The 12,055-nt window shown below is 59.8% G+C and overlaps 2 protein-coding genes across 3 annotated transcripts; one reads left to right on the forward strand and one right to left on the reverse strand.

Annotated features, from left to right (window-relative positions):
* Nucleotides 1–791: 791 nt before the first annotated feature.
* On the reverse strand, nucleotides 792–8,078 carry GET3 (guided entry of tail-anchored proteins factor 3, ATPase). The gene is made up of 7 exons (XM_001504887.6): nucleotides 6,528–8,078; nucleotides 5,546–5,693; nucleotides 2,796–2,944; nucleotides 2,561–2,711; nucleotides 1,811–1,918; nucleotides 1,515–1,712; nucleotides 792–1,136 (listed from the first exon to the last, which is right to left on the reverse strand). The coding sequence occupies exons 1-7, from the start codon at nucleotides 6,686–6,688 to the stop codon at nucleotides 1,005–1,007; spliced, it is 1,047 nt and encodes a 348-aa protein (XP_001504937.1). The 5' UTR covers nucleotides 6,689–8,078; the 3' UTR covers nucleotides 792–1,004.
* Nucleotides 8,079–8,109: 31 nt separating this feature from the next.
* TRIR (telomerase RNA component interacting RNase) lies at nucleotides 8,110–11,282 on the forward strand. 2 transcript variants are annotated; one of them, XR_011440937.1, is made up of 3 exons: nucleotides 8,110–8,543; nucleotides 10,336–10,549; nucleotides 10,848–11,282. XR_011440937.1 is itself a non-coding variant. In XM_023645322.1 (3 exons), exons 1-3 carry the CDS (start codon nucleotides 8,199–8,201, stop codon nucleotides 10,953–10,955), a joined length of 531 nt encoding a protein of 176 aa, XP_023501090.1. In that variant the 5' UTR covers nucleotides 8,126–8,198; the 3' UTR covers nucleotides 10,956–11,282. The 2 variants fall into 2 exon arrangements, 1 of the variants encoding a protein (XP_023501090.1); XM_023645322.1 differs by having other exon boundaries at nucleotides 8,126–8,543; nucleotides 10,472–10,549.
* The last annotated feature ends 773 nt before the right edge of the window (nucleotides 11,283–12,055 follow it).

Raw genomic sequence — 12,055 nt, forward strand, 5'->3', positions numbered from 1 at the left:
CCCCCAGCTCTGACTTGGCCCTGGCAAAGGCCCGAGGTCACGTCCAGTCCTGGTCTCTCCAGCGGGAATGACAGTGGCTGTCTAGGCAGTGCCGGGAGAGTGGGCGGGAGATGGGGACCCGCTAGGTGCCCTCCAGGCTGTGCTGACCTTCCCAGGTCAGGTGAACTTGTGCCACGGCTCTGTGAATGGCCACACTACGTCTCCGGCTTAGGGACAGGGCACGGAAGCTCACACTGACGGCCACTCACTCCCGGCCAGGGCTCCGGGGGTCGCTCGGGCCTGAGTCCTCTGCCACCCTGCCCCCTAACCAGTCCCCCTGTGGCAGCCGGGTGCTGGGAGGAGCTGATGCCATCCCACGGAGACAGGAACTGGGGGGGCGGAGACTGTTAATCCCCAGTCTGGCAGGACCAGCCTCTGCCCAGGGCGCCCACTAATTCCCAAACCAAACAGCAGGCAGTGCTGGGCCCGCTGCCGGCCTAATCCGCTCCCCACCAGCCTGGGGCTGTCCAAGGGGCCTCCTGGTTCCCATGCTCTGAGCCTCGAAGGAAGTGGGCAGATGCTCCTCTCTTCCACTCCAGGCTTTACAGCCCCAGCAGAACACCCCTACCCATACAGAGCTAGAAAAAGTACCTCCTTACTGAAGAATGCCCTCCTTCCAAAACTGCCATAATAAATATACATCTCTATTAGGTCTCAGTTGTGACTGCACCCCTCTGGATGTGACATCTTTGTGTAGTGAACAACCTGTGCAACTGTACATGGAGGTGCTCACCCCTAGATCAACATCCACAGTGGTTTAAGATCATTTTATTGAGGGGCAAGAGGCAGGGAGAGGTGGGGGGCAGCTACAGCCCCCCTGACCCCACCAGGGGGAACAGACCCCCTCCCCGCCTCCTGCCCCCCAAGTTGCTCCCCCTGTACTATGGGGGGACTTTGTGCAAACTCTGCCCCGGTGGGGGTGGAGGGTGGGTGTAAAACGGCAGCAGCTAGGGCTGGCAGCAGTGCTACTGGGCGCAGGGGGGCTTGTAGGGCTCCAGGAGGAGGGCAGAGAAGGTGTTGACCTTGTCCGCCCCCCGAACCTCATGGGGCAGCAGCGGCAGCTTCACAATGTGGAAGTCTTCATACAGGTCCTCCATCTACAGCCAGGGCAGAGGGCAGAAGGCAGCGGTCAGGGGGCCACAGGACAGGGACAGAGTGTGGGACAACAGAAGAGGTCAGGCTGGGGACCTCCCGGGGTCAGGGAGAGAATAAGGGGCAGAGGCTTCCCAGGGTCACAGGTGGGGGTGGCACCAGTGAGGATGGAGAGCACTGGGCTGGATCTCCCACTCCCCAGGGTCACAGGGACCCAGGCCAGCCACAGTCCTTGAGCCAGAATTAGGGTGAAAGAGATGAAGTAGGGGAGACGGTAGGAGGCTGGGAAGAGGACCAGAGGGTAGGGTGGAGCGAAAGGTCAGAGAGGAGATGGGCTGGGCGGCCAGGCCCGGCTCCTGGGTCGGAGGGGCGGGCATGCACACCTGGTCCAGGTACTTGGCCTGGATCTTGTGGCGGGCCTCGCACATCCTACAGGGCTTCTCGGGGTCGGGGAAGACGAGCTGGTTGACGATGATGTTGTGCGTGTCGATCTTGCACTTGGCCAGCTCCTGGATCAGCCGCTCCGTCTCGTACAGGGACAGGAACTCGGCGATGCACACGCAGATGAAGGTCGTCTGCTCCTGCAGGGCGTGAGAGGGGGCAGTGAGGGGCACTTTCCGGCCCTGTCCCCTGTCCCTGTCTGCTGAGCCCCTCACCGCCCGCCTGGACCTCAACTCACAGGGTCCTTGAACTGCTCGCTGACGGAGCGGATGACGGGCAGTGTCTCCTCCAGCTTGGAGGCCAGCTGGTCTGCATTCATGTCCCCCAGGCCCAGCATGTTGCACATCTGTGGGGAAGGCATGTGGGACTCATGGCTCACCTGGGGCCCCTCACATCCCCGGATTAGGGTCTCTAACCACTCGCGGGATGACTCCTGACACCTCCCAGCAGTTAAGGGCGTGGGCCCTCGAGCACACCACAGTAGTCAAATCCCAGCTCTGCCATTTCTGGGGGACTGTGGCCAGAGGGCTTCACCTCCTGGAGCCTCAGTTTCCCCATGTGTGGACCGTGGGTGTTGGGGTGCTGTGCAGAAGTGTGGGAGCATCGGGGTTGTCATGCTGTGAACAACCCACAGTGGCACTCGCGTGATCTCCATTTGACAGACAAGGAAGGTGAGGCCCAGAGGGGTGAAGTGACTTGCTTGGGGTCACACGGCTGTGTCACCAGAGTGCAGAGCATTGAGACCTGGGCCACCGGGCTCTGGAATACATGCTTTCAAGCTCTGTCTGGGGCACTCCGCGGGCAGGCATGGGGACACCGAGTGCTATGGAGCAGGGGGAACAGTCCTCCCACGGGGAAGATCCATCCCACCCAGTGGGAAGCGCCGACAGAGAGGGGTGGGTGGGAAAGGCCTTTGTTACTGCGCATCCGAGCGTCTGGGGGCCCCCTTGGACTCGGGGACTGCTGGATGCCCTGGGGCGCTGCCTGCCTGAGAGATGAAGGGGCTGATCTGGTTCTTGATCTGCATGAGGCGGCCTAGGCCCCGCTCCACGATGGTGGGGAAGTTCAGCAGCCTCAGCGTGTGGCCTGTGGGTGCCGTGTCAAACACCACCACCGAGAAATTCATGCCCTTCACCAGCCTGCGGGGAGAGGGGGGTCAGGCCCGCTCCGCCCCTCTCCCGCCCCAGCCCGGGCAGCTCCCAGCCCCACAGGACGGGCCTGACCTCATGACCTCTGCATAGCTCATGGCCTCGTCGATGCCCGGGAAGGCGCTCATGGCCTCCTGCATCATCTTCTTGCCCATGCTCAGCATGTTGTCCTCCTCGAAGAATTCATCAGGCAGCTCGGCCACGCCCAGGCTGGGGTCAATCTCCTGGGGGCCGAGGGATCGAGACTCAGGCTGCTGCTACTGCCAGGGCCTTCCCTGCCGGGCGCCAGGCCATGGGGAGCCCATGGAGGGCCCTGACCTCAGGCCCTACATCAGGTCATGGCTGGGGACACCCCGAGGTGCCACGGCCCTCCCTCAGGAACTTAAGATCTCATGTGGTTGCACAAATTGTCAAACCATTTCACAAGCAGAGGAAAACTGCAAACTGTGCTGAGGGTCCCCAGAGGGAAGCTGAAGCCTGCTGTAGGGCCTTTGCACAGGCGGTTCCCCCACATGGGCCCCTGGCTGCCTCCAGATCGGTCCTCTAACTTGAGCCTTCCCTGACCACTCCATCTGACAGCACAGTCCCGGCCCCCCGCCCCGCTTCCTTTCTCCTTAACACTCAGCCCCGCTTCACAGCCCACATGGTTCATTTTCCATGTTTACCGTCTGCCTCCCCAACCTGAATGTCAGCCCCACGAAGGCAGGGTTTTTCTGTTCCGTTCACTCCTGTGGCCCCAGTCCCTGGAAGTGTCTGGCACATAGTAGGTCCTCAACATGTATGTGGAATCCACGAAAGGAGGACCATCCCTGCGGTGCCAGGCCCGTCCTGTCCCTGGGGTCTCCCTCTCTTGTCTCCTCCCACGTCACCTCTTTGTGGTGACTGCACAGGTCCTGTGGTGAAGCCCCCAACTTGCTGGAGTCAGAGATCACTTCCTGCGCAGGAAAACTGCCCATCCACCACCCCCCCAGTCACACTCTGGATGGGTTGTTCCTGGTCACTGGGCCACCTTGGAGCTCCCACACGCCATTCTCTGACCCGGGTCTCCTCGCCTCCCGCCTCAGTTATTTAAGCCTCTCTGGGCCTCCTTATCGCCTCACCCCTGCCCCTTGTTCAGTGTCAGTGTCCCTGTCAGCTGGCACCCTTACCCGGCCCAGCTCCATACGCTGCGTCTGTGAACACTCCCTTTTTCCCTCTGCGGTTGACAAAGTCCCCACCTGGTGACTCCCAGCTCTTTGATGTCACTGCACCGAGGTGACCACCAGGAGAACACACCTAATGAGGAACTTGCACCCTGCTCCCTCTTCCCGTTACCAAATGTGCAACGGGCACTCAGTGATCCAGACAATCCGTCCCGCAGAGTTGGTGTCGCCTCTTCTCCCTCCTCAAACCCCTTCTGTCCCACTCACCCCTCGCTCTCCGCTGAGTCCTGTGCCTTGCCTGGGCCTCAGTGAGAAACAGAAGCCACAGGCTGCCAACAGCCTCATCTCCCCCTGCACGTGCCCCAGGCCCTCTGCCCTGCCTTGGTGCCTCTAGCCCTGGCGGAGCCCAAGTCCTGAGTCTGTGTGCTGGATGGAGCTCCCGCCCACCTGAGGCCCGCAGTCTGCCAGCTCCCTCCTGCAACATCACTTGTCCCTCCCTGAGGGAGTATTTGCATGGGCATCAAAGGCATCAAAACACTCTAGAGCATCTTCTTTCTCAAAAACGCCTCCCTAACCCTCTACTCCCATCTCCCTCCCTGATGGCCCATTCACTTCCCAGCTCCCATCATGGCAGTCTGTCTCACCTCCTCAGCTCATCCCCTCCAGGCAGGCTCTTGCCCCACTCGCGGGGTGAGCTCTCTAAGACTGCCGTGCCTGCGCCAGCCTCTTCTGCCTGAGCCCCTCTGCCCGCTGGAGCGCAGGAGCTCACACCCTCTGCCTCTGCTCCCATATCACCCGCGGCTCCCCCTTCTCCTCTGCGGGACCCTAATGCTGATGTGCCCCCGGGCCCCATTGTTCCTGGGCCTCTCTGTTCTCTCATGCTCTCCTCCACTGACACAGCTTTAAATATCACCCTTGGGACAATGAGCCCCAAATTAATGCCAACCGCCTCCAAGCTCCAGGCTCATATGACTAAATTACTGTCCTGACATCTCCACTTGGATGTCCAGTGGGCACCTCGGATCCACTGTGGCCCAAACGCAATTCCTGATGTGCCCCTTCTAAACTTCCTCCTCGCCTAGTCTTCCCCATCCCAGCCGCTCTGGGGGCCAACTGAGAGATGTACTTAATTCCTTTCTTTCCCTCACACTTTACAACCAAGCAGGCACACTGCTTTGCTTCCAAAATACATCTCAAACGTGACCACTTCTCCCTCAATGTTCGGACCCCACCTGAGTTCGGGCTGCCATCCTCTCCCGCCTGGTCACTGCCCCAGTCCCCTTGTTTCCATCCTTGACTTACAATCCAATCTCTGCATGGCACCACAGGGAACTTTTCAAAAAATGAATTTGGCCGTGACATTGCCCTGCTTGAAACGAACAGCTTCTTATTAAACTTAGAGTCTGAGCTGAACTGCTCCCAGTGGCCTGCGAGGTCCCATACCATGTGGCTCTGACTGACCTCTCCTTCATCTCCTTCCCTCCCCTCGCTCACTCAGCTCAGGCCACTCTGGCCTCCTTTCTGCTCCCCGCTCGTTCCCCCGCGGGTATGTCCAGGAAGGGGTGAAACTGGAGAGACAGAGGCTGTGGCACGGGCAGGACAAGGCGGCTGACAGTGGGCATTCACAGGAAAGCCCTGAAGGGGCCTCTGCCAGAGTGGGGAGCCGAGCCCTGCTCCACTCACCATGGCAAAGAGGTTGTCGTAGCCTTTGACCTTCGTTGGCACCTTGGAGAACTTCTGGTCAAACGCATCGGAGATGTTGTGGGCTGGGTCGGTGGAGATGATAAGAACACTCTCCCGCCCCTTGGAGAGCTGGACCGCTAGGCTACAGCTGGACAGGGGAAAGGTCAAAAGGCAAGGAGCAAGAGGTCAGGCTCTGCTCCCTAGATTCACAAGCGGAGATGGAGGTTCCCAGGAGCAGAGAACCCGGAACAGAAGCGGCCTTGGGAGGAGAGTATGGTAATTGTGGGGTCAAGCCTCAGTCCCCGCAGAGGGACCCTCTCAGACCTCAGCACTGTCCCCACCAGCTGCCTAGAGCGCTATAAGGTTCAGCTGAATCGCTCTGGCCTGATGCCTGTTGCTTCTTTGCTGGCACGGAGTGGCATGGTCCAGGGGTCCAGCCAGCATAGTTTGACCCTGTGCCTTCTCCCTCAACGCTAATCTAAGGGGTCCCTTGAACCCCCTGCTAAACTCAGGATGATTGAGTCCACTTATCCAGCATAATTTGCCCCAAGGACCCCTCCCCCTACTCCCAGCAGACTGGGATAGTCTTAACGCGTGCGCTAATCCCCGCCTTCCGCCCCCACCCCCACGTGGGCACAGAACAGCATGGTTTACCAGACTAGGATAGTTGGCCCCGGTGCCCCTCCCCCTACTCTGAGCTCACTCTGGTACGGTCCAGATGATGGCTCTCCCGCCCACGTGTGTTGGGTTCACTGTGGTTCAGCCCTTGAGCCCCAACGGGGATGGTCCAACTCAGAGGGTGCCAGGCCTGCACTCAGGAGGTATCTTCCATTTGCTCCACGGAACTTCCGGAGAGTACAACCCGGAAGACCCCGGCCCAGCCACCTTGCCCGGCTCGGGGTGGAAGAGCCGGTCCCTGGCCTCCCCTTCGCCCGGTGGTACATCCTACCCGTCTTCCCGGCCCCCGCCGCAGCTTCTCTACCTGCAGGTGGTCTTGCCAACGCCACCCTTGCCCCCGACGAAGATCCACTTAAGGCTGCGCTGCTCGATGATGTTGCTAAGCGTGGGCTCCAGCGGCTCCACATCAGGCGCATCCTCGAACTCCTCTGCCTCAACCCCCCACCCGGCCACCCCTGCCGCCATCTTGGAACCGGCTCACGTGATCAAACGGAGCGCACCATGAAGAGCCCCCTACAAGGGAAACTCCTTATCACATGCCCATCGAGGCTAGGAATCTGAATTAATTTCCTCATGGCCTGGCTTTTAGGAGCTAATAGAAGGTATGGTTCCTATGTTCTCCGCTTCCAGGGTCCGCCTTGTCGACTTCCTGTCTATATTTTTTCAAAGACTCCCCCTGCCGAGTTAACATATTGGTACATTCCAGGCTACACCCCTCCCCTGATTGGCCACTAAGTCTCGCAGCCCTCCTTTTATTGGCTACATCTTTTCTTACTTTCACCAATCACTCTCACGTCTCGGTAGCCGCCAACCTCTCCTTAGCAACCAGCCAAACACCCGGTCCAAGCCCTTTCCGTGAAGTTAGAGCCGAGGTCCGCCGTGGCCTAACTCCGTAGGCTTCACTTCCTGTCCATCATTTCCTCCCTAGTCTCCAAATTGGGTCCCGACATCGCCTCAGGTCCGTCTCCTCTGTTACCCAATTGGCTGGCTGCCACCTGGTTCCTGCCGCAAACCAATCCTAGACGAACTGATTAGCTGGTTGGAGACAGGTCCCGGGGCCGCGAGGAGGTTAGAGGGAGAAGGACTCCAGTTGTGGGCATCCTCGTCCAGTGCTCCCTGAACCCCCATGCTGGGCAGCCAGGGCAGGGACCACACCTGCAACTGCGCTCCTTGTCGTCGGAGGAACACTGTTCCCGAAAACCTCCTTGCACTGGGCTCCCTGTTCGAGGGGAGACTCCCGTTCAGCGAATTCCCTGTTTGAACCTCTGCCCTGGGCAGGAATACAAGCTGAGTCCCAGGCCCTTGGCGGACACTCAACCTTAGATGGGGATTCCAGCCTAGAAATTTCGCCGGCTTCCTTTGAGTACTCCAGCCCATAAACTAATACCCTGATTCTCAGATGAGGACCCCAGCTTCACGGAGCCAGCTGTGTCCCTACTCCCAAATGAGAGCTCCATCCCAAAGTCAGGTACCTATTCCAGAGATACTCCCATTTCTATTTGTGGGGCTCAGGCTAGATATGCCCTCTAGTTAACAGACATAGGTTCCGAGATGTCAGCTGAACACACAACCTCAGACGGGGTCCCTTCCCTCACCGAGATTATCCCTGGTGCCAGAAGGGGATTCTAGCCCCGGAAAGCTAATGCGCCCCCAATCCCAAGCAGGAATCTCACTCCGAGAGCCAGCTACAGCCCCAGTCCCTCTCGATGGTCCCATTCCCGGGGAGACCTCGTCTGCGTAACGCCCTGCCAAACCTAGCTGGATTATTAACATCCGCGGGGCGGAGCATCCCGGAGCCAGCCAGCACCTTGGGGTCCTCCTATCCCTCGTTCGCCCCGCCCCCACTGCAGACGCTGGGGAGGGGCGGCCAGGCTACTCTTCCCGGCATGCATTGCCTGGGATGAGACAAGTCGGGCGCCAAGCGCGGGGCCCAAGCGGTCTTCCCGGAGTCCTTTGCGCGGCACCTGGCGACAAAATGGCTGCCCGAGGGAGACGGGCGGAGCCTCCGGGCCGGGAGGCGCCGGGCCCTGCGAGCGGCGGCGGCGGCGGGAGCCGATGGGCTGAGTCCGGGCCCGGGACGTCGCCCGAGAGCGGGGACGATGACGTGTCGGGCGCGGGTTCGAGCCCGGTGTCGGGCGGCGTGAACTTGTTCGCCAACGACGGCAGCTTCCTGGAACTGTTCAAGCGGAAGATGGAGGAGGAGCAGCGGCAGCGGCAGGAGGAGCCGCCCCCGGGCCCGCCGCGACCCGACCAGCCGGGCGCCGCCGCGGGCCCCGGGGATCCGAAGAGGAAGGGCGGCCCGGGCCCCACGCTCAGCTTCGTAAGGAGCCGCGGGGGTGGGGGCGGGCGCCGGGGCCTGCCTTGGCAGGGGGAGTCGGGGCCCGAGAAAGGGGATCAGGACCCAGCTCCACCCTCCGGCCCCGATGAGGGGCCCTTCTGGGTCACCCGCTGAGGATGCGGAACCTGGATTCCCAACGAGAGAGGTCTGGGGGCGGAGGTGGGGACCCCCGGAGCCTCCCCGCAAGAACCAGGAGCTGGGGGGAATTGCATTGGAAACAGCGCTCCGGGAATGGGGAAACCAGGATACCAGGATTCCTCTTTGAATGGTACCCAAACTTTGGATTTGGGGACCATCTCCCATTCTGGGGAAGGGGGGGGAAATTCAAATCTGGAGTCCGAGCTTTGTGATTAGAGACTCAGACCGCTTACTGTGTGACCTTAGGAAATTTGCATGATCTCCCTGAGTCTCATTCGTCCAGTGTCCATTTATTGAGCACCTTAGCTTGTGCTGGGCATTGTGCTAGGTACTGGCTATGCCGTGGTGAACGTGACAGACAAGGTCGCTGCCTTCGTAGAGCGTCTAGGCTGGCTCACGCGCCTTTTCCCTGTTTGCAAAAATGGACCCCATCGCATTTTCTGATGTGATGAGGGTTCAGTGAGGCCATCCTGGAAAAGTGGTTAGTACGGGGCTGTCATAGGAAGGGCTAAACCAGTGGTTCTCAGTTGGGGATGATCCCCCTCCCCCCACCTTTGGCAAAGTCTGGAGACATTTTTGGTTGTCAGAACTGGGGGAGGGGGTGCTACTGACATCTATGAGTAGAGGCCAGGGATGCTGCTCTGCATCCGACGATGCACAGAACCACCCTGCCCCTCGAACAAAAATGATGCCACTCGAAATGTCATTGATTGGAGGTTGAGAAACTCTAGGCTAAATAAATGGCACCCGTATTGACTGTCAGCTCTGAACTTGTTTTGTCTCTAATGTTCAGATCAAGTCCCTGTGGTGTGGGGGCAAAAGTGTTGACTTGAGAATTACGGACTGGGGGGGTCAAGTGTCTTCATCTGCCAAGAATGAAGCAGTCCCTTGATGCCTGGTTGAGGGCAGAGATGGTATGACACCTGGAAACCTGTTGCAGCCCTGGGGGCGCGGACGCCCTCGGTGGGTGGGAGAATATGGAGGACCAGGATTAAAGTCCAGAGTTAGGACTTGTGTCGAAGGAAGGGGAAGTGTCAGGACCTGGGATGGTGTGAGAACTAGGTGGAGGCCGAGTGCCCTTTCGCGAGTGGGAGTGGCATTCGTTGTCACTGCCCCTTTCATTTGTCCATGGAGGGGCCGTTGTGGGAGTACCCTCCAGGAGGCGAGGCAAGGCCAGGTTAGATGCAGAGGAGGGACAGTGTCGCTTGATGGGTAAGGATGCTGCTCTGTGGCGTAGACCAGCCTGACCTGAATCCAGCTTCATTGTTTGATGCCAGCATGACGAGGGTACAGGCCTCTCCCTCTCAAAGACTTTCCTCCCCTGTAAAATGGGAATGGTTGTAAGTTTCATCTTAGGGTAACTGTAAAAGTGAAAGGTGATAATCCATCCAAAGCAGTTGGCACAGGGCTTGGCATACAGTAAGTGCTCAATAAAGGGAGCTGTTACTGTCTGTGTGGTCCCTGCTAAGGGAGGGGGAGGCTTCAGCCTGGAGAGTGAGGACAGAGCCCATCCCTGCCAATGTGGGGGTTCTTCTCGCTCCCCGGGAGGGCAGCCTGGGGTCCAGGACTGCCTGGGCATCACGGGCCCAGGGCAGGCGCTAAGAGTCGCGTGTGCTCCTCTCTGATTGCTGCGCAGGTCGGCCGGCTGGCGGAGCTGGGCGCGGCGTCGGGACGGGCCACCGGGCCGGGCTAGGAAGGTGTAGTGGGCCTCAGCGCCGCCAAGCGCGGGCCCGGCTCCTGTAACCGTAGCAGTCTTCTGTCCCTTCACCCAGGTGGGCAAGCGCAGAGGCGGGAACAAACTAGCCCTCAAGACGGGAATAGTAGCCAAGAAGCAGAAGACGGAGGACGAGGTGAGCAGGCTGGGGTGGGGGCCGCCCACATTGCCTTGCCCTTCCAGCCTCGCACCTGGCTGAGGAGCCCTGTCCTTCCCTGGCCGGCCTCTGGGCCTTGGATGGGCGTCCTGGGTCGGGGAGGAGGGCTTTCAACACACTCCCAGATGATTCGACTCGGCAGATCTTTACCTCAAACCCAGGACCTCCGGGGTGACACTGGGGGTGGATCAGCTGTCTCAGGACAGTCCTGCCTGTGGTTCTGGGCCTCCCTGGCATCCCCTTCCCAACCCCCTCTGTGTCCCCCCAACCCCCACAGGTATTAACAAGTAAAGGGGACGCGTGGGCCAAGTACATGGCAGAGGTGAAAAAGTACAAAGCCCACCAGTGCGGCGATGATGATAAAACTCGGCCCCTGGTGAAATGACCCCTCCCCGCCTGCCCACGGCCTGGGACTCTCTGCGATGTACATAACTATTTAATGCGGCGGCAGCGGCGGCAGCCTCCCCCAAGGACTTATACACAGAAGGAAACCGAGATGCTTCCCGCAGCCGCGCACCGTTCTCCAGGACTCTTTTTTACCTTGAGCACTTGCCTCCTGAGACTTCATAGACCAGTGGTTTACTCTCCCCTCTCTCCCCACCTCCTCGCTCTCTCTGGCTCCTTCTGTCTTCCTCTTCTCGCCCTCCCCTCCCTCCCCTTCCTCCCCTTAGCCATCACTTCTGGGAAGTAAAGAACTTGACTTAGTGCTGGAGCTGTGTGCTGGGTCTGCCTTCTTTGCTCTCTCCAACGTAAGCCCTCCCCCGTTGGCTGCCACTGCACCCACCAAAGCCTGGGTCTGCCCCAGCGACGGGGCTGTGGGGGCATGGGGAGGACAGGGGCGCGTCCCCTTCTGTAGGCCTAGCCTCTCCTCAGGACCCATATCCCCGGACTGCACCCCCACTGTTGCTCCTCGTGTGCGGTGTCTTCACAGAGAGCTGTTCGTCTGTTCGTTGAGCAGACCCTTACTGAGCCCCTGCTGTGCTCTCTGGGCCCTGGGGCCATGGCAGCGAACAGAACAGACCACGCATGCCCCCTGTGCCCCCTTCTGCGAAGGAAACAGAAACACAAAAAGGGGAAGCCATTTTGGGAGGTGACTGCAAAGAAGTACAGGGTAGAGGCTGCTGGGAGGGTGTCTGTTTTTGTTGACATCTGATCAGAGACCTGAGGAAGGCGAAGGAGTATGTCCCAGGGTGAGGGGCCAGCCAGTGTAACGACAGGCTGGAGAGTGCCTGGCCTGGGGGCGAGCTTCGAGGAGACCCATCCAATGGAGCCGAGTGAGGGAGGAGGTGTGTGGATTACCTACAGAGCCTTGTGTGCTGGGTGAGAATGTGGGACTCCATTCTTAGCGAGAAGAAGCCTTTGAGGGGTTTTGAGCTAAGGAGCAACATAGTGTGCTTGATATCTTAACAGGATCTCCTGGCTGAAGGGAGGCTGGGGTGGAACCTGAAGGACAGAGGAGGCCCCAGCATCATCAGGGGAGGGGAG

Source organism: Equus caballus, chromosome 7 (assembly GCF_041296265.1).
Source record: "Equus caballus isolate H_3958 breed thoroughbred chromosome 7, TB-T2T, whole genome shotgun sequence".
Taxonomy (NCBI): domain Eukaryota; kingdom Metazoa; phylum Chordata; class Mammalia; order Perissodactyla; family Equidae; genus Equus; species Equus caballus.